Raw genomic sequence first — 25351 nt, forward strand, 5'->3', positions numbered from 1 at the left:
GTCAGAAGCCAGCATTTTAAAATATACTATTACAAAAATCATCTGGGAAATAATGCACAATTCCTGTAGAAACTCACAAACTACTGACTAGTGAGCCATTGGTTGGAAATTGGGAAATATTTCAAAGGCTCAGTGTACAATTCTAATCAAATTAGATGGCATATTTAATGTATCAGAATCAGAATCAGGTTTATTATCGCTGGCATGTGTCATGAAATTTGTTAACTTAGCAGCAGTTCATTGCAATACATAATATAGAGAATAAATAAATAAATAAACCAATTACAGTATACGTATATTAAATTGATTAAAAATCATGCAAAAAAACCCAGAAAAAGTGAGATAGTATCCAAAGGTTCAATGCCCATTTAGGAATCGGATGGCAGAGGGGAAGAAGCTGTTCCTGAAACACTGTGTGTGTGCCTTCAGGCTTCTGTACCTCCTACCTGATGGTAGCAGTGAGAAAAGAGCATGCCCTGGGTGCTGGAGGTCCTTAATAATGGATGCTGCCTTTTTGAGACACTGGTCCTTGAAGATGTCCCAGGTACTTTGTAGGCTAGTGTCCAAGATGGAGCCGACTACATTCACAACCCTCTGCAGCTTCTTTTGGTACAATGGAGAGCTGCAAGATGCTCTTAGTAAAAAAAAATGTTTTTGTAGGTAAACTCTTCCTCAATAAAAGGATCAAATTTTTAACTCAAAGAAGAATGAACCTATTTTGATACGTGGTGGGAGATGTCCAGGCTTGGAGGCGGAAGCAGTTCAAGAGAGTTGCGACCAGTTTGGACTCAATGTGAAGAGACTGGCCTCAATTCTCAATTTCATAGTCAGGGGCAAGATACACTGCACTACATTCAAGGAATCTCACTCAAGAGAATTGATTAAATTTTATGTTTTTTATTCTTAAATTCCAGCATGGGAATGCTAAAACCTTTTAAAAATCTCTATGCTTTGACAAGGCAAGAGATAAAATCCTAAGAACCTGATAATATATATATATATATTTTTTAATTTAAATGAACATATTTCAGAGTCACCAATGCTAAATTATATTCATTATTAACATTCCATTTTAAGTAAATCACAATATGAAGTAGTAGATAGAATACATCAAACATTACAGGTACAATATAGGATATTCACATTCAAATCATTTAATATCAGCCTACATTCTTAAGTAATATTCACTTGTACTTTCAACAAGTCATCTATTCTAACAAATAGATGACTTGTTATATATACCTGTCAGTCTTTCTATTAAATAGCAGTAGAAATGAATAAAACAGAAAATGCTGGAAACACTCAGCATCTGTAGAAGGAGAAACAATTAACGCTTTAGATCCAACACCCTTTATCAGAACTAAGAAAGCGAGAAGCTAGTTTGTGTGAATAGCTGAAGAGTCAGTGTGTCTGCGTGTCACAAAGGTAAAATAATCAGGCTGCTAAGGTCTGTATAATGGGTTGCTAGTGTTGAGAAGTATGGTCTACTGACATATGCTATACAATTGGGGCAAAAAAGGTCCAAACAAAATGTGATAAGACAAAAAAAATCAGTCATGATCCAAACAAGAAAAAAAGCACGAGTTATCTAAAATTTGAAGGATTGGACGTAAAGTCCTTCAGACTGCTGTGCGCCTAGATGAAAGATGAGATGTGTTCCTTAACCTTGGGCAGGGGTCCAATAAACTCTGGAAGCTGCAACATGCCTGGCACTTATGGTCTCATTTAAAGGGGACCTGAGAGGTGTGTTTTTCACATAGAGGGTGGTGGATATATGTTACTGGAAGAAGTGGTAGCGATGGGCACAATTACAACCTTCCAAAGGCATTTGGGCAGGAAAGATTTAAGAGGGATGTGGGCCAAGCGTAGAGAAATGGAACTAACTCTGGTAGGCTCCTCCATCAACATGGACAGAGGGGACAAGAGACCGGTTCCATGCTGTCTGACTCTGACAAGAGGTAATCGGCAAAATAAATGGTTTATCAGCTGTGCTTCAGCTAACTAATCTGTATTCTTATACAATCCAACAAGTGTATTGGGACAAATAAACTGGAGACACAGCCGCAGGTAATGAAGCAAAAGCATAAGTAGACAGGCTTTAAGTAGACAGGCTTTAAGTTAACAGTATATGGCTTGTTTGATTTTTTTTAAAAAGAGTACATAGGGAGAATTGGCTCCAAACTACAAAACAAAGACCATCTTGTATTTCATGCTTTGTTACAGAAGATCGTAGTAAACCTGAGGTTTCTTAGTTTCAGCACGGAACTGTTCCACCTTCAATCCCACCCGGAAAAGAATTGCTTCGTCCCACCATTTACTCATAATCTGGGAGGGAGGATTAGAATTATTATTGTAACCACACATGATATTTTTTTATTACAAGACAGACCAAGTGATCGAAATATGACATTGCAATGGCAGTTCAGCTTTAGTGCTCCCATGGCTTAGTGCAAGACAACTGGAAATACAGCTGGTGAGCTGGGCATTAAGACAGCGGTAAAAAGTTTACAATATGTCATATCAAAAAACACCATCTTCCCATTGAGTCAATTCATACAATGAAAAGCAAATATCCAAGAGAAGGAAGGTGACATTACCTGAAGACTAATGGGTAGACCAGAGGAGCTGTATCCAACAGGAACCACGAGAGAGGGAATTCCTGTGAGATTTGCAAGCTGCATGAATCTGAAATGAAGAAAAGGAAACTGCCTTTTAGATGTAAGATTTATCATTTCATAATGTCAACTTAATAATGAATTTCATTTGTCATTCTATTCATGGTTTTCACTGTATACCCAATTACTGCATGTAATAACAATTATGAGCGGTGTATAGATCAGTAAGCTGTAGATGATAGATAATGGAGATTTCCAACTGTACTGTACAAAGTTTAATTGAACTTATGATGTTCTGTCCAAGGATGTGTAAAAATGTTAAATAAATTATCCAAGTTTTTAAGGCCAGAAGGCAAAGAACTTAAAATATTTGGTATAATATAGGAATAAAAATATTAATTTTTAACATTTAGATACAGCCACAATCTGCCTCTTTCCTTTCATTATCCCTTTTAATATTGCAGTGCAAAGGAGATGAACAGTAAAGGTATATTATATGATAGTGGCATTTGACAGACTGTTAAATAAACACATGAATATGCAGTGAATAGCCAGATGGCAGTTCATGTAGAAGCAGAAGAAACTTAGTTTAATTCAGCATCATGTTCAATGTAGATATCATGAGGCAAACAGTTTATTCCCATCCTGTGCTGTGCTGTTCTATATTCTCTGTAATATGCCATACTGCCTCTTCAGTAAAATCATGGCTGACATTGTGGCTCATGCCCACATAGCCAACAAATGCCCATATCCTCTGACTCAGTGAGTGTCTAAAAACCTCATCTGCTGAGCATCCTTGTCTCTCTGGATGTAGAGAAAACACAATTCACAACACAACATGCAATTTAAAATGTTCCTCATCAGTATAAAATGGTTATCTCCCTGAGGGAGAATGCTTCCCCCCCCCAAACCTCCCCATATTTTATTTTTTGGTACTTCATTCTCCGTTCCCCCCCCCAACCCCGCACTCCCCAATATCCCCTATTTTTGCATACCGTAGGCAGAAAAAAGATCAACCCTTGGCTCCTACCACATCAGTCTTTCTCAGAATTGTCTACTATATGTCATAAAAGAAATTACCTCTCAGTTTTTAAACTCCAATGAGTGTTGGCTAGTCTTGCTCATTCTCTCTTCATAGGAGAACCAATCTAAGCAATGCACAACTTGGAAGGTTCAAACACCAACCAAAACTGCATACAGTCCTTCAGATCAACTAAACTCAGTCAAATCTTATTAACATGTACCAAATTTACACTCCAATTCCCTTGCAACAAAGGCAAACATGTTTTTACCTTGCTTGTTACTTTTGTTTGCATGTTTAATTTTAGGGTCTCAAGAGCCAGCACACCTTCTCATCATTTAATTACTATACATTTTAAATTCTTTCCACTAAAATAACCTCAAATGTTCCTTCACTTAATACTCAAACTGGTACCTGCTTAACCCCTCATTTAAGTTGTCAATTTCCTTTAACTATTTGGGTCTTCTGTAAAGCTTCATGCCATCGGAAAACTTGAATGGATTGCATCTGTATTTTTATCCGTGTCATTAATATAAATTGTGAATGGCTGATGCCCCAGTACAGATCCATGTGTAGCTCACAGTAACAGGCTACAACCTGAAAATGACCTCTTTATTACTACTCCCTGATTCCAGTTCTCTAGCCATGCTAATGTATTACCCTCAATCTTTAGTGTGGAATCTTATCAAAGCCTTTCAAAAATCCAGACTATGTACATCTAATGGTCCTTCCTTACAAGATATAGGAGCAGAATTAGGCAATTTCATCTTGGCTGATCCATTTTACCTCTCAGCCCCAATCTCCTGCCTTCTCCCAGTATCCCTTCATGCCTCAACCAATCAAGAATCTTTCAACCTCTGCCTTAAATATACATAAAGACTTGGCCTCCACAGCTGTCTATGGCAAAGAATTCCACAGATTCATCACTCTCTGGCTGAAGAAGTTCCTCCTCATCTCCATTCTAAAAGGACGCCTCTCTATTCTGAGGCTGTGTCCTTTGGTTACAGACTCTCCCACCATAGGAAACATCCTGTCTATATCCATTCTATCAAAGGCTTTCACCATTCAATAGGTTTCAATGAGGTCACCCCTCATTCTTCTAGATTCCAGTGAATACGGGCTCAGAGCCATCAAATGCTCTCCATATGACAAACTGTTTAAGCTTGGAATCATTTTCATGAACTTTCTTTGAACCTTCTCCAGTTTTAGCACATCCTTTCTAAGAGGCACAAAACTGCTCACAATATTCCAAGTGAGGCCTCATGAGTGCTCTATAATGTCTCAACGTATATCCTTGCTTTTATATTCTAGTCCTCCTGAAATTAATGCCAACGTTGCATTTGTCTTCCTCACCACAGACTCAACCTGCAAATTAACCTCTAGGGAATCCTGCACAAGAACTCCCATATCCCTTTGTGCCTCAATTTTTTTTTTTTTTTGTATTTTCTCTCATTTAGAAAACAGTCAATCCTTTCATTTCTTCTATCAAAGTGCATGACCATACACTTCCCGACACTGTATGCCATCTGCCACTTTTATCCATTCTCCTAATCTGTCCAAGTTCTTCTGCAGCCTCTCTATTTACTCAAAACTACCTGCCCCTCTACTCATCTTCAGATTGTCTGCAAACTTTTCAACAAAGCCATCAATTCCATCAACCAAATCATTGACATGTAACCTAAAAAGCTGTCCCAACACAGACCCCGGTGGAACACCCCCAGTCACCCGCAGCCAACCAGAAAAGGTTCCCTTTATTCCCACCCTTTCCCTCCTGCCAATCAAACACTTCTTTATCCATGCAAGAATCTTTCCTGTAATACCCATGTGTGGCACCTTGTCAAAGGTCTTCTGAAAATCCAAGTATATAACATCAAGCTAGTCTCCTTTGTCTATCCTGCTTGTTATTTCTTCAAAGATTTCTAACAGATTTGTCAGGCAAGGTTCTTCCTCGAGGAAACCATACTGACTACAGCCTATTTTATCATGCACCTCCAAGCACCCCGAAACCATATCCTTAACAATTCGACCCCAGCATCTTCCCAAACAGAGGTCAGACGAACTGGCCTCTGGTTTCCCTTTTTCTGCCTCTCTCCCTTATTGAAGAGTGGAGTGACAATTGCAGTTTTCCAGTCTTCCAGAACCATTCCAGAGTTTAGAGATTCTTGAAAGATCATCACTAATGCCTCCACAATCTCTTCAGCCACCACTTTCAGAACCCTGGTGTGTACACCATCTGGTCCAGATGACTTGTATACCTTCAGACCTTTCAGTTTTCCAAGAACCTTCTTTCTAGTTATTGCAACTTCACACACTTCCCAACCTCTGACACCTGGAACTTACATCATACTGCGCGTGCCTTCCACAGTGAAGACTGATAAAAAATACTTATTCAGTTCGTCTGCCATTTTTGTCCCCCCGCCCCCCCACATTACTACCTCTCCAGCATCATTTTTTTTTTAGCAGTCTGATACCCAGTCTCACCTCTCTTTTACACTTTATGTATGTGAAGACCTTCTAGTATCCTCTTTAATATTATTGGCTAGCTTACTTTCATATTCCATCTATACCTTCTTAATGACCTTTTTTAGTTGCCTTCTGTTGGTTTTTGAAAAGCTTCCCAATCCTCTAACTTCCCAATAATTTTTGCTCTATTATATGTCTCTCTTTTGCGTTTATGTTGGCTTTGACTTCCCTTGTTAGCCATGGGTGTGTCATCCTGCCTTTAGAACATTTCTTCTTTGGGATGTATATATCCTGTGCCTTCCATATTGCTTCCAGAAATTCCAGCCATTGCCGCTCTGCTGTCATCCCTGCCAGTGTTCTTTTCCAATCAATACTGGCAACTCCTCTCTCATGCCTCTGTAATTCCAGTTACTGCACTGTAATACTGATACATTTGACTTTAGCTTCTCCTTCTCAAATTTCAGGGTGAATTCAATCTTATGATCATTGCCCCTAAGGGTTCTTTTCCCCTATGCACTGTAATGAACTCCAATTCATTGCCCAATCCAGAACAGCTGATCCCCTAGAGGGCTCAACCACAAGCTGCTCTAAAAAACCATCTCACAACATTCTAGAAACTCCCCCTCCTGGAATCCCGCACCAACTTGATTTTCTCAATCCACCTGCATATTGAAATCCCCCACGACTATTGTCACATTGCCCTTCTTGCATGCAGTTTCAATCTCCCATTGTAACTTGTAGACCACATCCATACTACCGTTTGGGGGGGGGGGTCTGTATACAACTCCCATCAGGGTCTTTTTACCCTTGCAGTTCCTTAGCTCTATCCACAATGATTCAGCACCTCCTGATCCTATGTCACTCTTTTCCCAATGATTTAATTTCATTTTTTTTTAAACCAGCAGAGCAAAGCCACCCCCTCTACCTTCCTGCCTGTCCTTTTGATACAATGTGTATCCTTGGACATTAAGCTCCCAGCTATAATCTTCTTTCAGCCATGATTCAGTGATGCCTACAACATCATACATCCCAATCTGTACCTGTGCTACAAGTTCATCCATCTTATTTGTATACTGTGTGCATTCAAATATAACACCTTTGGTCTTGTATTCACCTTCTTCCGATTTTGTCCACCTTTTATGTTGCAGCTCACCCTGGTGACTGCAATTTTGCCTGATCATCAGCCTCTCCTTGCTAGGAGTCTCACTACACACTGCCTCTGTTGGTTAACCAGCTACCTCATCCTCTGCACTATCACTCCGGTTCCCATTCCCTTGCCAAATTAGTTTAAACCCACCTAAACATCTCTGTCAAGCCTGCTTGTAACCTATCCCCTTCGTACTGGTCATACCTTCCCCAGAAGAGAACCCAATGATCCACAAATCTGAACCCCTGCCCCCTGCACCAGTTCTTCAGCCACACATTTACCTGCCAGATCATCCTATTCTTACCCTCACTGGCATGTGGCTTAGGCAACAATCCAGAGATTACTACCCCGGAGGTCCTGTTTCTCAGCTTTCTACCTAGCTCCTTAAAACCTCTTTTCAGGACCTCTTCACCTTGTCTACCTATGTCATTTGGGCCAATATGTACTAAGACTTCTATCTGCTCAGCCTCGCCCTTGAGAATGCCACGGATCTGATCCAAGATATCCCTGATCCTGGCACCAGGGAGGCAACATACCATCCAGGTGTCTCTATCGCACCCACAGAACCTCGTCTGTGTTCCTCTGACTATGAAATCTCCTACAAACACTGTAGTCTTCACCTCTGCTCTTTTGAGCCAGAGCACCAGACCCAATGGCTCTCACCGGTAGACCATCTCCCTTAATAGTACCTAAAGTTATATACATTGAGGGGAATGGCCAGAGGTGTACCCTGCACTGGTTTTCCCTCCTCCTCCTGATAGTCACCCACCTACCTGTCTCTTGCAAGCTTGGGATGACAACCTCCCTGTAGCTCCTATATCACTTCTTCATTCTACTGCACGAGTCGGAGGTCATCCAGCTGCAGCTCCAGTTCCTTAATACTTGCTCTGAGGAGCTGCAACTTGGTGCACCTGGTGGAGATGTGTTTATCTGGAGACTTCCCACATCCCACACACAGTACAAAACACTGCCCCTGGAGCCATTCTCACTATATGCAGTGACAGATGGGGAATGAAGTGAGAGGGAGGGAGAGAGGGAGAGGGAGAGGGAGGGAGAGAGGGAGAGGGAGGGGGAGAGGGAGAGGGAGGGGGAGAGGGAGGGGGGGAGAGAGAGAGAGAGAGAAACTTCCTAGACATTTTACCTCACCCAAGCCCGATCTCAGCCAAAGCCACTCTAACGACTGGCCGCTCCGCTTGTACTTGAATTATTTTACTGGCCCTTTCTAACGAACCCTCTTGCTGATTGGTCACTCCTCAACTCAGAAATACCGCGGCAAAACTCATCAAAATCTCGATTAAAAAGTAGCTCTTTTCACACATTCCTGGTGTAGATTGTCCAACTGCTATCTAACTCTTACCTATCCTGCTAACAAAGTCTTCAGAAAATCATTTGATTTATCAAATATTAATTTCTCCTCATAAAACCATCTTCATTCTTCATATTATGTTATTGTTTCCACAGTGCCCACATTCCATTCTCTTAAAGGCAGGGCTAGCAATTGCCAGCAACGAACAGGAGGATAACTGCTCTACAATCCAAGTTGCTGGTGAACGCAGCAGTGTCCTGACGAAGGGTCTCGTCCTGAAATGTCGACTGTATCTCTTCCTAGAGATGCTGCCTGATCTGCTGCGTTCACCAGCAACTTTGATGTGTGTTGCTTGAATTTCCAGCATCTGCAGAATTCCTGTTGTTTGCTCTACAATCCCATAGTTTTCTCTCGGCAGCCGTTCTTATACAGCAGTGCCACATCTGTTAGTGTCTCTTACCCTGGGACAGACCTGGAACCAGAGGATTTCAAAAAGAGCATCATTAATGCATACACAATCTCTGGAGATACTCCATCTGAAAATCTGGAATGCAGAACATTACATCCAGGAGGCGTTTCTCATTTCAGTCCTTTTAATTTTCTCCAGTGCTCCCCCCCCCACCCACTTTCCTGATGTTAATTAAGTTTCTTCCAACTATTAAACAATTGGTACCTTTTTACTGTGATATTAGAGTAACACTGCAGAAAGAAAAGACACAATAACAACATACAACCTGCTGGAAGAACTCATCAGGTCAAGCAGCAATTGGGCAGGAAAGAAACAGTCAATGTTTTGGACCAAAACCCTGCATCAAGACAGAGTGAAGAGGCAAGATGGCTAACACAGAGAGACATATTGAAGCACCTTCAATAACTCCAAAAGACTGAAGTTGGGTAAAATACTGAAAGGCTTTTATTCACTGTACAATATGACCTCCATGCTGAGTGTCTGCCCCCGTACTGAGGGGGAGGGGCAAGGTGAAACACCTTTATACAGGATTCTGTGGGAGGAGCCACAGGGGCAGTCAGCAGAGGGGCATGCCCAGACAGTTAACCCAGTTACAACATATATATGACTTACAACACATACTGACGCCCACAGCTATTTGGACTACACCTCTTCCTATCCTGCCTCTTGTGAGGACACCAGTCCTTTTTCCCTGTTTCAACTTCTCTGGCAGATCTGCTCTTTAAGACAAAGCTTTATGTTCCAGGACATCTGAAACAATCTTTTTAATCCAGGAAGCATGGCAATGGTTTTAATGAAAAGTCATGGGTGAAAGAACTGTTAAGCAAATAAAAAGGTGCAGAGAAAGAACTCGAGAGGCTCAGATCAGGACGTAATGGTTGACAATTTGAAGGATAAACATTTTGAAATTATACTGCGGTTAAATTAGGAGAGGAGGTATGTGGGTAAAAAAGGGATTCAAGGTAGACAGATAGGGACAGGGAGTTCTGCTCCTGGGTGTGCAAGGATTGAGAAGTTTAAGGCTGAAATAAGTTACAGGGGAAGGTTAAAGATAAAGAGCTGAAGGTTAAAATCTCTGCATTGGAGTCACCAAGTTCCTAGATTAACAAACTAACGTGATGTGATAATATATCAGACAAAACAAGAAAAGATGCACAAAGGAGGCAACTTAAGCAACAGACACAAAATGCTGGAGGAAATCAGCAGGCCAGGCAGCAGCTATGGAAAAGAGTACAATCAACATTTTGGGCCAAGACCCTTCGGCAGGACTGGAGGAAAAAAGATAAGGGGTAGATTTAAAAGGTGATGGAGGGGAGGGAGAAACACAAGGTGATGGGTGAAACTTGGGGGGGGGGTGAAATAAAGAGCTGAGAAGTTGATTGTGAAAGAGATACAGGGCTGAAGAAGGGGGAGTCTAATGGGAGAGGACAGAAGGCCATGGAAGTAAAGGGGGGGGGAGCACCAGAGGGAGGCGATGGGCAGGTGAGGAGATAAGGTGAGAGGGGGAAAAGGGGATGGGGAATGGTGAAGGAGAGGAGGGGGGCCATTACTGGAAGTTCAAGAAATCGATGTTCATGCCATCGGGTTGAAGGCTACCCCGACAGAATATAAGGTGTTGCTCCTCCAACCTGAGTGTGGACTCATCGTGGCAGTAGACGAGGCCATGGACTGACATAATGGAATAGGAATGAGAATTAAAATGGGTGGCCATTGGGAGATACTGCTTTTTCTGGCGGTCGGCACGTAGATGCTCGGCAAAGTGGTCTCCCAAGCTATGTCGGGTCTCACCGATATACAGGAGGCCACATCGGGAGCACTGGACACAGTATATGACCCCAACATCTCACCTGGAAGGACTGTTTGTGACCCTGAATTGTGGTGAGGGAAAGGGGTGTAGGGGTGGGTGTAGTACTTGTTCCACTTGCAAGGATAAGTGCCAGGAGGGAGATCAGTGGGGAGGGACGATGGATAAGGGAGTCTCATAGGGAGTGATCCCTACAGAAAGCAGAAAGTGGGGGTTGGGGGAGGGGGGAGGGATGTGCTTGGTGATGGGATCACATTGGAGATGGTGGAAGTTTGAGAAGTTGTGGAGCCTCCAACCTGATGGCATGAATATCGATTTCTTGAATTTCCAGTAATGGCCCCCCACCTCACCATTTCCCATCCCTTTTTCCCTTTCTCACCTCATCTCCTTGTCTGCACTTCGCTCTCTCTGGTGCTCCTCGCCCTTTTCTTTCTTCCTTCCATGGCCTTCTGTCCTCTTCTATCAGACTCCCCTTTCTCCAGCCCTGTATCTCTTAAACCAATTGAATTCCCAGCTCTTTGCTTCATCCCTCCCCCTTCAGGTTTCACCCGTCATCTTGTGTCTTTCTCTCTCCCCTCCCCCCACCTTTTAACTCTACTCCTCATCTTTTTTCCCCCCAGTCCTGCTGAAGGGTCTCAGCCCGAAATGTCGACCGTACTCTTTTCCATTGATGCTGCCTGGCCCGCTGAGTTCCTCCAGCATTTTGTCTGTGTTGCATGGATTTCCAGCATCTGCAGATTTTCTCGTTTGTGAAAGGAGACAACTTGTCAGGAGAGGCAGAGCATGACCACACAAAGTATAGTGGAGAAAATCTCCAGATTTTCAGCTTCTAAAATAAAGCCAGCTGTCTGCTTCGTTGCACCATCTGTTTCATCATTAGCACATCCATACGTTTTTAACCGTACTTCAGATTTTCCCTTTTGGTATCCCTTACCTGAGATTCTTATCCTTTAATTGCTCACATTTACCTTATTGTGCTGTAAAGGATATGAAGATCATTGCAACCGTAACTGAAGTCAAAGGATTTAGAAGGTGGAGCAGTGCTGGGTATCGCTAGAAACAGACCAAATGATTACCAATATAAAACATGAATAACATAACCAAATGAAGATTACCTGTATAAAACCGGTAACAAATTTGCTTCTTATTTTTAAAGAAAATTTCCACTTGACGGCGTTAGATGTCCCATGCACGCAATGATGCTATTTGTAGTTATTATCCCGAGAGTCACAGATTAGTCGCTCAACTATGAGCAGGATGATGAAGCGATCCCTTACAACAGATACAACACTGAAACTCAGCTGCCATTTTATATCTTGGACATAATAAACTATAGTTGCAACTGATGCCTGGGCTCTTAGGACAAAGGAAATCTCCTATTATAAAAATGGAAAATGCTGGGGTTAAGTTGCATCTGTGGAGAGTTAATATTGAAGAGTCATTGACCCGAAGCCTTAACCCTGTTTCTCCCTCCACACATACTGCCTAGCCTGCTGAACACTGACAGATTGCTCCCTCTCATTTATTTCAGACTTTCAGCATCTGCCATTATTTTGTTCCAACATTATCACCCACTTCAAGATGGCAGCAAACATCACGACTCTATTAAATATAATGATTGTTCTTGAAATTCTAAGGAACTTTATTATATTACCATGAAGTAAAAGGGGCATCTTGTAATGGACATGTTTACTTTGTGCCTATAGAATTAGGGTGATCAGAGAACAAGTTAAACAGACGACAATCCTATTATATTCTTTAGGTGCCCTTTTCAGTTCCAAGGGCAAACCCCAAAGTTTCATTCAAACTGTTTATCCCAAACTCAAGGTCCAGAAACACAATTGCAGAAATCTTGCAAACCAACAATCAGGCAAACCCAGCCTAAAGAATTATTAAGTGTTGAAAATTCATTTTAAGCCTCAGAAGTCTCATTCCAGGCAATGCAACTGCTAAGAAATAACACCAGATCTCATTTATTTGTCCAATAACATGTATTTAACAGTCAACCAAAGAAATTGCGCTTTACATTGGTTACTTACTTTCAATACAATTATATTCTTCTAGCTGAGGGGAAATTTGCAGTGGCGATTGCAGTGGCGAGGAAAACTATGCCTTTATAATGAAAGGCAATTGTATTCATTATTTCTTACTGCAACAAGATCTGGCATAATTTATTCTTCAGATCAAGTTTCCTCTTGGGGGCTTCAACTTGATTGGTTCACTTTTTCAAGCTCCTCCTTGAACCCAGGAGTGTTAATATTTGTCTTTTTTGTAATTATGTACATCAGTTACCTTAAAGCAGTGGTCCCCAACCACCAGGCCACAAAGCATGTGCTACCAGGCCACGAGGACACAATTTGATTTGGCGATATGAAACGATATGAGTCAGCTGCTCCTTTCCTCATTCCCTGTCACGCACTGTTGAACTTGAACACCCACCCCACCCCATCAGCCGGTCCGCAAGAATATCGTCAATATTAAACCGGTGCGTGGTACAAAAAAAGTTGGGGACCCCTGCTTTAAAGAATGCTGCAAAATCAGAAAATGTCACAGGCAAGTCCATCACAGAAAATCTGGAGCTAACATATTTAATTTCTGCTTCTTTACATCATCTAAATTTAGTGATGGCTGTAAGTCTGTTTTTGATCAGTATAAATATCCTCCATGAAGTTCTCTATGCTATCTGAACAGACAATGGCGATGTAAAAATGCTGAAGACAAGATTACTTAAAGTAATTCTCATCCCATAGAAAGTAATTCCCAGCACAGCATACCCTAGAGTAAGGGGCAGAAATGTTACAAAGTAAACTTACACCGAAAATTTTTGGTCAATATATTTTATTATTACACCTGATTGGAAAGAATTGGTCTGTTGTGCATTTGATATCCCAATACTACTTGAGTAATTTTGTGTACATGTTGTTTTATTGAGCATTCTTGTTTGTTTAAATAATTAATTACTGGTTAAAAGTACATTAATTACATAAATCATCACATTAGCACGTGATACGTGCACACCTTGCTTAAAGTAAAGGCAATGTCAGACAGCATTTCTGGGCTTGCAGGTTTATATTTGAATTAGTTTAATGTTTTGAAGTTACAAAGCGTAACATTGGAGACAAGGTACTTTTAAAATGAACCAACCTGTTAAAGAGGAGAGAGACGAGGACTTCTGCCTGTAGCTCGATGGAGTAACACATAAATTCTGTGGCTGCCTTTAATTCCTCCTTTTCCCCAGTCTAAACCTTGAATTATTCAACTTTTATTTTTTGGATCTTAGAGGGAAATAGTGGTCATTATGTCATATCCTTTAAGACGTGGAAAACAGCCTTTTGAACCCAGCAATGGAAAGGGAAAAACTTCGAAAGAAAAATCAGAGGATATGCCTGTCTGGGCTGAGCGTTTGGAATGTACATTGATGGGTCTCGATAACAAAATGTACAATAACACTTCTGAGTTGAAGTCGTTCCGACAGAGTTTACAGACTATTGAGGAAAATATTCTTTCCTTGAATACTGAGTTTAAAGAATCGAAACGTCAGATTGTGGATACTTCAACCAGATTGGTACAGACTCAACGCAAAATTGTCGATTTGGAAGCAAAGTTTCATCAGAATAACATTCGTATTCTGGGTCTTCAGGAAGGCTCCAAATCTGGGAATTTATTGGATTATTTTGCCAATCCGTTTCAATCTCTGTTCCCGGATATTCTATCTCAGCCTCCCAATATTGAAACAGCTCACAGAATTTTCACTTCGTCAGGTAAAGCTCGACTAATTTTAGTCAACTTTCTTCGCTTTAAAGTTAAAAACCAAATCATAAAATGTGCAAGAAAATAGAAAGTTTTTAAATTTAACGGTTTCGAGATCCGTTTTTATGAAGATTATCCACGGGAAGTTATGGAACAATGGATCAAATTCATACCAGTCATGAAGATCGCTTACGAAAAAGTCTTTTTCCATCCTTGAGATATAGAAACATAGAAAATAGGTGCAGGAGTAGGCCATTCGGCCCTTCGAGCCTGCACCGCCATTCAGTATGATCATGGCTGATCATCCAACTCAGAACCCTGCACCAGCCTTCCCTCCATACCCCTGCGCCCCCCCCATCCCTGTAGCCACAAGGGCCATATCTAACTCCCTCTTAAATATAGCCAATGAACTGGCCTCAACTGTTTCCTGTGGCAGAGAATTCCACAGATTCACCACTCTCTGTGTGAAGAAGTTTTTCCTCATCTCGGTCCTAAAAGGCTTCCCCTTTATCCTCAAACTGTGACCCAGCGAGACTTAAGTTATTTCCTAAAAATTCTACCCCTCATGTCTTCTTGGATCCCCAAGCGGCATCGGATTTTGTCAATTCTATTGTGGAATCAGCTGATGTATGAAGGATATTAGAGTCTCTGAATAATTTTCTGAAAAAAAACAGGTTTTGAAGATTTCGGTATGCTGAAGATATCTCTTGATTGATGGATTACTTAAAGAAGAGGTGGTCTTCTTCGTTTGACTAAAGAATTACTTTTTTTAAAAGACTGTTTAGTATACGGACTGAATTAATACAGCGGATAGATTGTGGACTGGTTTGATTATCTGCTTCTATTTTTCTTTATTAATTAATAGTTTGCTTGCAGTTTATAAAGACCTTTTTCTTATATTATGAAGTGTTTAGTAATAGATAACTAGCTTTAATTCTTTTGTTAAATAAGGTAGTAAGTTAAAGAATAATGGCGCTGCTTTTCTCTCTTTAGACATTAAACTGTTTGGGTTAATAGTATTGTTTTGGTGTCTTTGGAGACTGTCTTCGCATTCCTTTAGCTTATTTTCAATGATTAAGTATAAACATTTTTTTCTTTGCTGAGCTTTCTTATCTTAAGGTTACGTATTTTCCCTGAATTGGGAGAAAAAACTTTTAATCATTATTTAAATTGAGCGGCACGCGGAATTCCGTTCTTATGTTTCTTTTCTTGGGGATGCGTTCCGGCTTTTTCTCTCTTTTGCCGGATTTCCTGCTCTGGGGATGGTGGGAGGCTTGGGGATATTTTTGTATTTTGGAGTTTATTGTGGGGGTTTGTTTTCACACACACTTTCTGTTTTTTTCTCCATTATGGAGTTCCGGAGCATGCGCGTTCTCTATTTGGTTATATTCATCGCCCCCATCTTTGATTAGCCCGCGATGGTATGCGTGTATTGTTGTGTTTAAGAATAATATCCAATGGTACTTAAACAGATAAACGTTATTAGTTGGAATGTACGTGGCTGGAATCACCCTATTAAGCGAAGGAAGACATTTAAAGTTATTAATCGATTCCATCCAGATATAATTTTTGCTCAAGAAACGCATATCAGAACGGGCAATCAAAATAGATTTTTTAACACATGGAAGGGCCTTTGATACCATGCTACTTGTCAAAATATAACAAAGGGAGTATCTATTTTTATTAAATCTAATAATTTATTTATTCAAGAAGACATTGTTTCAGATAATATTGGTAGAATTTTAATTATTAAAGGAACAATTTGTAATGGAAAATTGTCCTGGTTAATCTATACAGACCTAATGTAGATGATTCTTCCTTTTTTAAAAACGTATTTGGTTTATTACCAGACTTAAATGAATATATGCTGCTGATGGGAGGTGACTTCAACTGTTGTTTAAACCCTTTGATTGACAAAAGTTCAACCAACCAACAGCTTCTGAGTCATTCGGCAACACTTATTAATTCCTTTTTAACTGATTATGGTTTGATAGATATCTGGAGAAAGTTACATCCTAATGACAGAGATTATTCTTTTTATTCACATGTTCATAATAAATATTCGAGAATTGATTATTTTATAGCTGATTTCCAATTTTTGTCCAAAGTCCAGGAATGTGAATATGATGCTATTGCAGTCTTGGACCATGCGCCTTTAAGCTTAACTTTTGAGTTAAATGATGTTAGTAACGTAAACTTCCCTTGGCGCATTCCAGAAAGTTTATTACAAAGTTCGGACTGTTAAATTTATAGAGATTCAGATAAAAGATTTCTTCCTTGTTAATAATACAGGAGATGTCTCAAAATTCATTATATGGGATACACTCAAAGCACATTTGTGAGGTCAGATAATATCTTATTTGCCTAAACTTAAGAAACAGACAAAAATAGAGTTAGATAGAATTTCCAAACTAATTAAAGATCTGGATAATAGTTATGCAGTTTCTCCTAATGTTGATTTACTTAAACAAAGGGTTGAACTTCAATCATAATATAATTTACTATTAACTTATCCTATTGAAAGAAATTTGCTTAAATTAAAAAGTCAATTTTATATGTTTGGAGATAAAAGTAACAAGCTATTAGCATCTCAACTTAAAGCGGTTAGAGCTAAAAGACAAATTTTAAAAATTCGTAAGGGAGATGGTAGTTTAGCTTGTAATTATGAAGATATTAATAAAATTTTTTAAGACTATTACAGTGAACTCTATAAATCTCAGTTTCCATCTGACCCTTCTAATATGTATGCCTTTTTACAAAAGACTGATTTTCCTAGAATATCTGTTGAAGATCAGCAAATTCTTGATGCTGCTTTTACTGAAAGAGAAATTCAGAAAGCTATTCTTTCAATGCAATCTGCTAAAGCTCCTGGATTGGATGGTTTTACTGTAGGATTTTATAAAAAATTTGAAGATTTGCTTACTCCTTATATGTTGGAAATGCTTAAAGATTCTTTTCTGTTGGGAGAATTACCTTCCACGTTTTATGAAGCTTCTATTTCTTTAATTCTTAAGAAAGATAAAGACCCTACTGATTGTGCTTCGTATAGACCTATTTCATTATTAAATGTGGATGCCAAAATTCTTTCAAAGATAATGGCTAATCGGATGGAGAATATACTAGTTAAAATTATTTCTCAGGATCAAACGGGTTTTATAAAAGGCCGTTATTCTTTTTCTAATACTTGGAGATTGTTAAATATTATATACTCATCCCTTTCTAAGACTCCCCAATGTGTGGTTTCTCTAGATGCTGAAAAGGCATTTGATAAGAGTTGAATGGAAATATCTATTTAAAGTTTTAGAGAAATTTAGCTTTGGCACTAATTTTAATAAATGGATTAGATTGATATACAAAAGCCCTATTGCCACTGTTATCACTAATAACTGTAGATCCCCCTTTTTCCAACTTTCCCGGGGTACGAGACAAAGATGTCTGTTAAGTCCTCTGTTATTTAACTTGATGTTGGAACCCTTGGCTATTGCACTTCGTGAAGCTAAAAATATTCAAGGAATTTCTATAAATGGGACTATTCATAAGATCTCCCTTTATGCGGATGATCTTCTGGTTTATGTTTTGAATCCCGAAGAATCTGTTCCTAGCTTATTGAAATTATTAAATGAATTTGGATTGTTTTCAGGATATAAATTAAACCTGCATAAAAGTGAATTATTTCCTTTAAATGATTCCGCTTCTATATATGATGACATTCCTCTAAAAGTTACGAATTCTTTTAAATATTTAGGTATTATCATCACTAAAAATTATGGAGACCTTTATAGAGCTAATTTAGTTCCCTTAGTGGATTTTATGAAGCAATTTTTTTCTAGATGGAATCCACTTACACCTTCGTTAGTAGGTCGAATTCATGCAGTTAAAATGATGGTTTTACCAAAATTTTTATATGTATTTCAAAACATTCCTATTCTTTTAACTAAGAAGTTTTTTGATCAGGTTGACTCTATTATTTCATCTTTTGTTTGGAATAATAAAAGACCAAGAATTGGAAAATGTCATTTACAAAAATTAAAAAAGGATGGAGGTCTTACTTTGCCTAATTTAAGAATGTATTATTGGGCGGTTAATATACGTTATGCGTGTTCTTGGACTGATAAAAAGGAACGACCACCTTGGGTTGACTTGGAATTGAAAATTGTGAAACAATTTCATTTAACTTCGTTATTAGGAGCTCCTTTACCTCTACAATTAGCCAAAATTTCTATTCTAAATATAAATCCTATGATTAATCAATCATTACGAATCTGGTACCAGTTTCGTAAGTTTTTTAATCTTAAAAAATTTAACCTTTTTAGTTTAATCTATCGAAACTATTTATTTAAACCTTCACTTAGTGATCCTACCTTTTCTCTTTGGAGGAATAAAGGAATTTTTTTCTTTATGGACTTGTTTCAAGAAGGTCGATTGATGTCCTTTGAGAAATTAGTAACTAAATACTCTCTCTCATATTCACATTTTTTGCAATATCTTCAGGTCAGACATTTCTTACAAGAATATTTAAGTAATTTTCCATATATACAAGACTCTGACCTGTTAGACATTATTTTAAAAATGAACCCTTTAGTGGAAGGTTTTATTGGGAAATTTATAATTTACTATTACAACAGGATAACTATCCTTTACTTAAGATTAAGCAAGATTGGGAAAGAGAGCTTAATATGACCTTGATAACAGAGGATTGGTTGCGAATTTTGAAGCTGGTTAACTCTGATTTGTGCCAGTCATTCTCTAATTCAATTTAAAATTGTACATTGTTATTATTTGACAAAGGAGAGATTGTCTAAAATATTTCCTAATGTAAATAGTCAGTGTGATAGATGCAAACTGAGATAGCTACATTGACACATATGTTTTGGTCATGTTCTGTATCGAAACAATTTTGGAAATCTATTTTTTCTACAAATTCTAAAGCTTTAAAAATCAATTTACAACCTAATAAATTGACAGTTTTGTTTGGTATAATTCCTCAACATATTCACGGTATTTCTATATCTGACCAATACGTAATTGCATTTGTCACATTATTGGCTAGAAGGGCTATTTTATTAAAATGGAAAGATGCCTCTGCTCCCACTTCGATACAATGATTCTCTCAGGTGATGTTATGTCTTAGTTTAGAAAAAATTAGAAGTCGAACTTTTGATCCTAAATTTGACTTCGAGAAAAGGTGGGGTTCTTTTGCCCGTTATTATCATTTGACTTGAGTTAGTAAAGATGGTCCTTTTCTGATGCTTGGTTATATGGATTTGGTTGGCGGTTTGATGTCTTTTTTTTATGGAAGTTTGTATGGCGCATAGTTCCGGGTTTGTGCTCCAAATGGTTTTTTTTTCCCCCCTTTTTTTTTAAGTTATTAGGGGTTTTCTCTGTTTTAATTAGTAGGGTTTTTTTTTCTTTCTTTCCTTTTTTCCAAAAAAAAAAGCTTTAATATTTTGTTTTTTGATTATTATTGATATACTGTTCAGCCTGGTTGATAGTTTTACTCTTGTTCTACCTATGGATATGTTATTTGATTATTTTGATGTATTTTTCTCTGTTGTTGATTTTCAATAATAATTAATAAAAAGATTTAAAATAAAGAGGAGAGAGACGTGCGAACTAAAAACAAAAACACTTGGAGGAAGGTTGAATTTAACAGAAACAGCCCAGCACACACAGAGCCATTGAGTTAAAAAAAAGGCCATAAACAGAAGAATTCAAAGTTCATAAAGAGTGAGTACTGGGTGATAATAATCATTAAAAATACAATCAGAAATGGCTGGCGACATTGGAAAGACTGATGAGATTGATTCATGTATACTGAGCTATTGGAACAATGAAATAGCCAATGAGAAGTGAGTACCAGTTTTGCTGAAGTCATGAGTTTTAAAGGCATACAATTTCTTTCAAAGTTTGGCTGCTCCGATCAGAACTGCAGAAATGAGCTTTCTTACTATTGTCAAAGTGATGCAGGAACATTTAGAACCAAAGCCATTGTTGACTGCAGGATGCTTAAGGTTTCATAACAGAATCAGAAAGAAGGGGAGTCCATTTCAGTGTCTGTAGCTGAATTGAAGAGATGGAGCATTGTCAGTTCAGTGATGGGCTGAATGACACACTGAGAAATCATTTAGTTTGTGGAATCTTATAAGAAAATGGCCCCTAACTGAAGCACAACTTGCAATGGAACAAGCAGTGGACAGAAACCTGCCTGGCTAAACAAATTGTACTACTATTGTGGCAGGGGCTCACATACTCCAGAATAATGCAGATTTAAACGCGAAACTTGCAGAAAATGCAACAAAATAGGTCACATACAAAGAACATGCCGGGCAGTCAAAATAAATGGACTGCACAGGAAAGTGAAAGTCAAAAGTCAAGTTGCAGTTTCAAAAAGAGCACTAATCTGTATGCTGATAATGATGAGAGTGACTCAGGATTGGCTACACTTGAGATTTACAATTTGGAAACTAGCAAGAGACAAGTAATGCTGCTTACATCAGAAGTGAATGGCAAACTAATTCAAATGAAATTGAACACTGGTGCAACTGTTTCATTCATTCCACAAAATGAGTTTGAGAGGCACTTCAAGGATACTAAACCAAAGCTTGCAGATATCCAACTAAGAACTTATACTGGAGAAAAAGATAACTCCTGTGGGAATGACATTCATGACGGTGAAATACAACAACTGTTAAGCCACATTGTACTTGTATGTGGTAAAATCAGAAGGACCAGCATTACGGGGATCTGATTGGCTGAGACAACCACAACTTGATTGGAGATCCATCCCCCATTTGCATGCCACATCCTCTGCAATGAAGTCAACTGAAAGTGAATTAAGAAAGGTACTGGATGATGCTACAACAGTCTCCGTGCTGTACACCATGAACTATTCGCCAGAGGAGAAACAGGTGTTGATGCCAATCTCTGTGCCCCTGGTTGGGAAGCATATTGGACCATGATGCTGAGGGGAAGCATGCAAGCGATAAAGCAGTGGTCTAACTACAACAGTTTTTGTAGACAACGTATCTGAGAAAGCTTCTGATATGTTAATTGGGCAGTTCCTTGCAAAATGTAGTGTTTTTTTGAAAAAGCTGGAAGAGAGTTCATTGGGCTTCAGGAAAGTTTCAAACATTCAGCTTTTGTGAGTGTAAAGAACCAGAATCTACTCTGTGTGCATTGAGGATAATACATGAACTTCAAGTGGGAGACAAAAAGCTGCTTGTAAAAGTAGTTGCAAGGACCAAAGCCCAGATGGAAGAATGAAAGGCCAAAAATAGAGGGCGTCAATGGAAATATGAAAACAGGAGATTCATCAGATGATGTTGTGGATCCAGAAACTAAAAGGACAGATCAGACTGTAAAGGAAACAAAAGAGGAATTAATGAGAGAATACCAGTGAACTAAGCGCAACTTCCCAAGATCAAGATGCACAAACTAGAAGAAAAAGGAAGGATGCGATGGAAAGAAAGTATGTGGCAAAGAAAGAGTAAATCCAGAGAGAGAAAAGTAAAAAGGGTCAGAGATGTTACAAAACATACCGGGACCTACAGAAGTCATCTCATGAATACCAAGTCAAAACACTAAAATTCAGTCACAAATATAAATTTAAAGCATTGATTTAAATACTTTTAGGGTCATTTTTACTGAACAATTTGGACACAGTGATTTAATTTAGAATTTGACTTTACTTTGTATTGTTCAAAAGAATTGCTTTACCTGGTGTAATGATACATTGCACATCTTTGAAAATTTCTTTCAGAAAATGCATAGCCCGTGATCGTTGACGACAAGCCTGTGAGGAGGAAAGAAGAAAAAGATAAAGAAATAAGGTCCTTTGTTTACTGAAGTGAAAATCTGGGCTTAAAACAAAGATGCATAGAGAAGGACATATGGAATAGGTGTGGAGAGATTAACAAAAGATGCTTTCCTCACCCAACACCCACCTCATTGTCCGATCACTGAACCTCAGTTCCACCCTGAAAAAAAGTAATATATACTACAATTTTTAAAAAATTCTGTTCTATAGCTGCACTGGCAGACAGACTGGTTTCCTTTACATCATAATAAATATGCAAATATGTTTGTAAGCATCGTGTACCGTATATAAAAGGACTCAGAGGAGGTCAGTAAGTTCTTGAGGCTGGCTTGTGAGTCTCGGAGGAGAAACATTCAGCTACAAGGTCAAGAAGAGGAGCGGATACAAGACCTTTAAGATAGTTAACTGGGAACCTATCTGGAGTGAAACTGCTTCCCACTTGTGGACACTGTAGTCTGGGATTTCCTCAGGATATCCCCTTTTTGCCAACCACAAAACAATCCTATTGCTAAGATCCAATTCTTAACAGTCTACACCACAAACACTATGTAAAGAAATAAACATGAGTAATGGCATCAAAAAGTTCACTGCACACATCAAGACTCAAAGCTTTTTCCTCTAGTAACAGCCTGGCATAAAAAAAACTATTTTGTTAATTCTCCTTTAACCAATTCATGGCAAATATTCTTTCCCAACATCACTTTCCCTCCCTTTGAGTAGAGTTGTTACAGTTAGAAGCCACTGAGATCATTCATAAATCTGAAAGAAATTTTGTCAGCTCTGTACTAGTATATAGAAGCACAGAAAACCTACAGCACAATACAGGCCTTTTGGCCCACAATGCTGTACTTACTTTAGAAATTACGTCTGATTACCCACAGTCCTCTATTTTTCTAAGCTCCATGTACCTATCCAGGAGCCTCTTAAAAGACCCTATTGTATCCACCTCCACCACTGTCACTGGCAGCCCATTCCACGCACTCACCACTCTCTGCGTAAAAAACTTACCCCTGACATCTCCTCTGTACCTACTCCCAAGCACCTTAAAACTGTGCCCTCTTCTGCTAGCCACTTCAGCCCTGGGAAAAAGCCTCTGACTATCCACACAATCAATGCCTCTCATCATCTTATACACCTCTATCAGGTCACCTCTCATCCTCCATCACTCCAAAGAGAAAAGACTGAGTTCACTCAACCTATTCTCATATGGCATGCTCCCCAATCTGGGCAACATCCTTGTAAATCTCCTCTGCACCTTTTCTATAATGTCCACATCCTTCCTGTAGTGAGGCGACCAGAACTGAGCACAGTACTCCAAGTGGGGTTTGACCAGGGTCCTATATAGCTGTAACATTACCTCTTAGCTCTTAAACTCAATCCCACAATTGATGAAGGCCAAAGCACCATATGCCCTTTTAACCACAGAGTCAACGTGCGTAGCTGCTTTGAGTGTCCTATGGACTTGGACCCCAAGGTCTCTCTGATCCTCCACACTGCCAAGAGCCTTACTATTAATACTATATTCTGCCATCATATTTGACCTACCAAAATGAACCACTTCACACTTACCTGGGTTGAACTCCATCTGCCACTTCCCAGCCCAGTTTTGCATCCTATCGATGTCCCACTGTAACCTCTGACAGCCCTCCACACTATCCACAACACCCCCAACCTTTGTGTCATCAGCAAATTTACTAACCCATCCCTCCACTTCCTCATCCAGGTCATTTATAAAAATCACGAAGAGTAGGGTCTCAGAACAGATCCCTGAGGCACACCACTGGTCACCAACCTCCATGCAGAATATGACCTGTCTACAACCATTCTTTGCCCTCTGTGGGCAAGCCAGTTCTGGATCCACAAAGCAACGTCCCCTTGGATCCCGTGCCTCCTTACTTTCTCAATCAGCCTTCCATGGGGTACCTTATCAAATGCCTTGCTAAAATTCATATACACTACATCTACTGCTCTACCTTCAATGTGTTTAGTCACATCCTCAAAAAATTCATTCAGGCTCTCAAGGCATGACCTGCCTTTGACAAAGCCATGCTGACTATTCCTAATCATATTATGCTTCTCCAAGTGTTCACAAATCCTGCCTCTCAGGATCTTCTCCATCAACTTACCAACCACTGAAGTAAGACTCAGTGGTCTATAATTTCCTGGGCTGTCTCTACTCCCTTTCTTGAATAAGGGAACAACATATGCAACCTTCCAATCCTCCAGAACCTCTCCCATCCCCATTGATGATGCAAAGTTCATTGCCAGAGGCTCAGCAATCTCCTCCCTCACCTCCCACAGTAGCCTGGGATACATCTCATCTAGTCCCCGTGACTTATCCAACTTGATGCTTTCCAAAAGCTCTAGCCACCCTCTTTCTTAACGTCTATATGCTCAAGCTTTTCAGTCCACTGCAAGTCATCCCTACAATCGCCAAGGTCCTTTTCCGTAGTGAATACTGAAGCAAAGTATTCATTAAGTACCTTCTCTATCTCCTCCGGTTCCATACACTCCTTTCCACTGTCACACTTGATTGGTCCTATTCTCTCATGTCTTATCTTCTTGCTCTTCACATACTTGTAGAATGCCTTGGAATTTTCCTTAATCCTGCTTGCGAAGGCCTTCTCGTGGCCCCTTTTGGCTCTGCTACTTTCATTCTTAAGCTCCTTCCTGCTAGCCTAATAATCTTCCAGGTCTCTATCATTTTCTAGTTTTTGAACCTTTTGCAAGCTTTTGTTTTCTTCTTGACTAGATTTTCAACTGCCTCTGTACACCACAGTTCCTGTAGCCTACCATCTTTTACCTGTCTCATTGAAACGTACCTATGTAGAACACCACACAAATATCCCCTGAACATTTGCCACATTTATGCTGTACATTTCCCTGAGAACACCTGTTCCCAATTTGTGCTTCCAAGTTCCAGCCTGATAGCTTCATATTTCCCCTTACTCCAATTAAAT

General features: G+C 39.4%; 1 protein-coding gene across 4 annotated transcripts in view; it reads right to left on the reverse strand.

The window, feature by feature from the left end:
* LOC140198979 (uncharacterized) overlaps positions 1-25351 on the reverse strand; it is a 120205-nt gene continuing 94854 nt past the window's right edge. For 2 of the 4 annotated variants that reach the window (XM_072260305.1, XM_072260306.1), the window contains exons 17-20: positions 22292-22367; positions 11794-11878; positions 2598-2685; positions 1-2325 (exon numbers count right to left, since the gene is read on the reverse strand). In XM_072260305.1, coding sequence (XP_072116406.1) covers positions 2218-2325; positions 2598-2685; positions 11794-11878; positions 22292-22367 — 357 coding nt within the window. In that variant the 3' untranslated portion in view covers positions 1-2217. The remainder of the gene's footprint in view (positions 2326-2597; positions 2686-11793; positions 11879-22291; positions 22368-25351) is intronic. The other 2 variants (XM_072260307.1, XM_072260308.1) reach the window with 1 other exon arrangement.

The sequence above is a fragment of the Mobula birostris genome, chromosome 6, assembly GCF_030028105.1.
Source record: "Mobula birostris isolate sMobBir1 chromosome 6, sMobBir1.hap1, whole genome shotgun sequence".
In the NCBI taxonomy this organism is placed as follows: Eukaryota; Metazoa; Chordata; class Chondrichthyes; order Myliobatiformes; family Myliobatidae; genus Mobula; species Mobula birostris.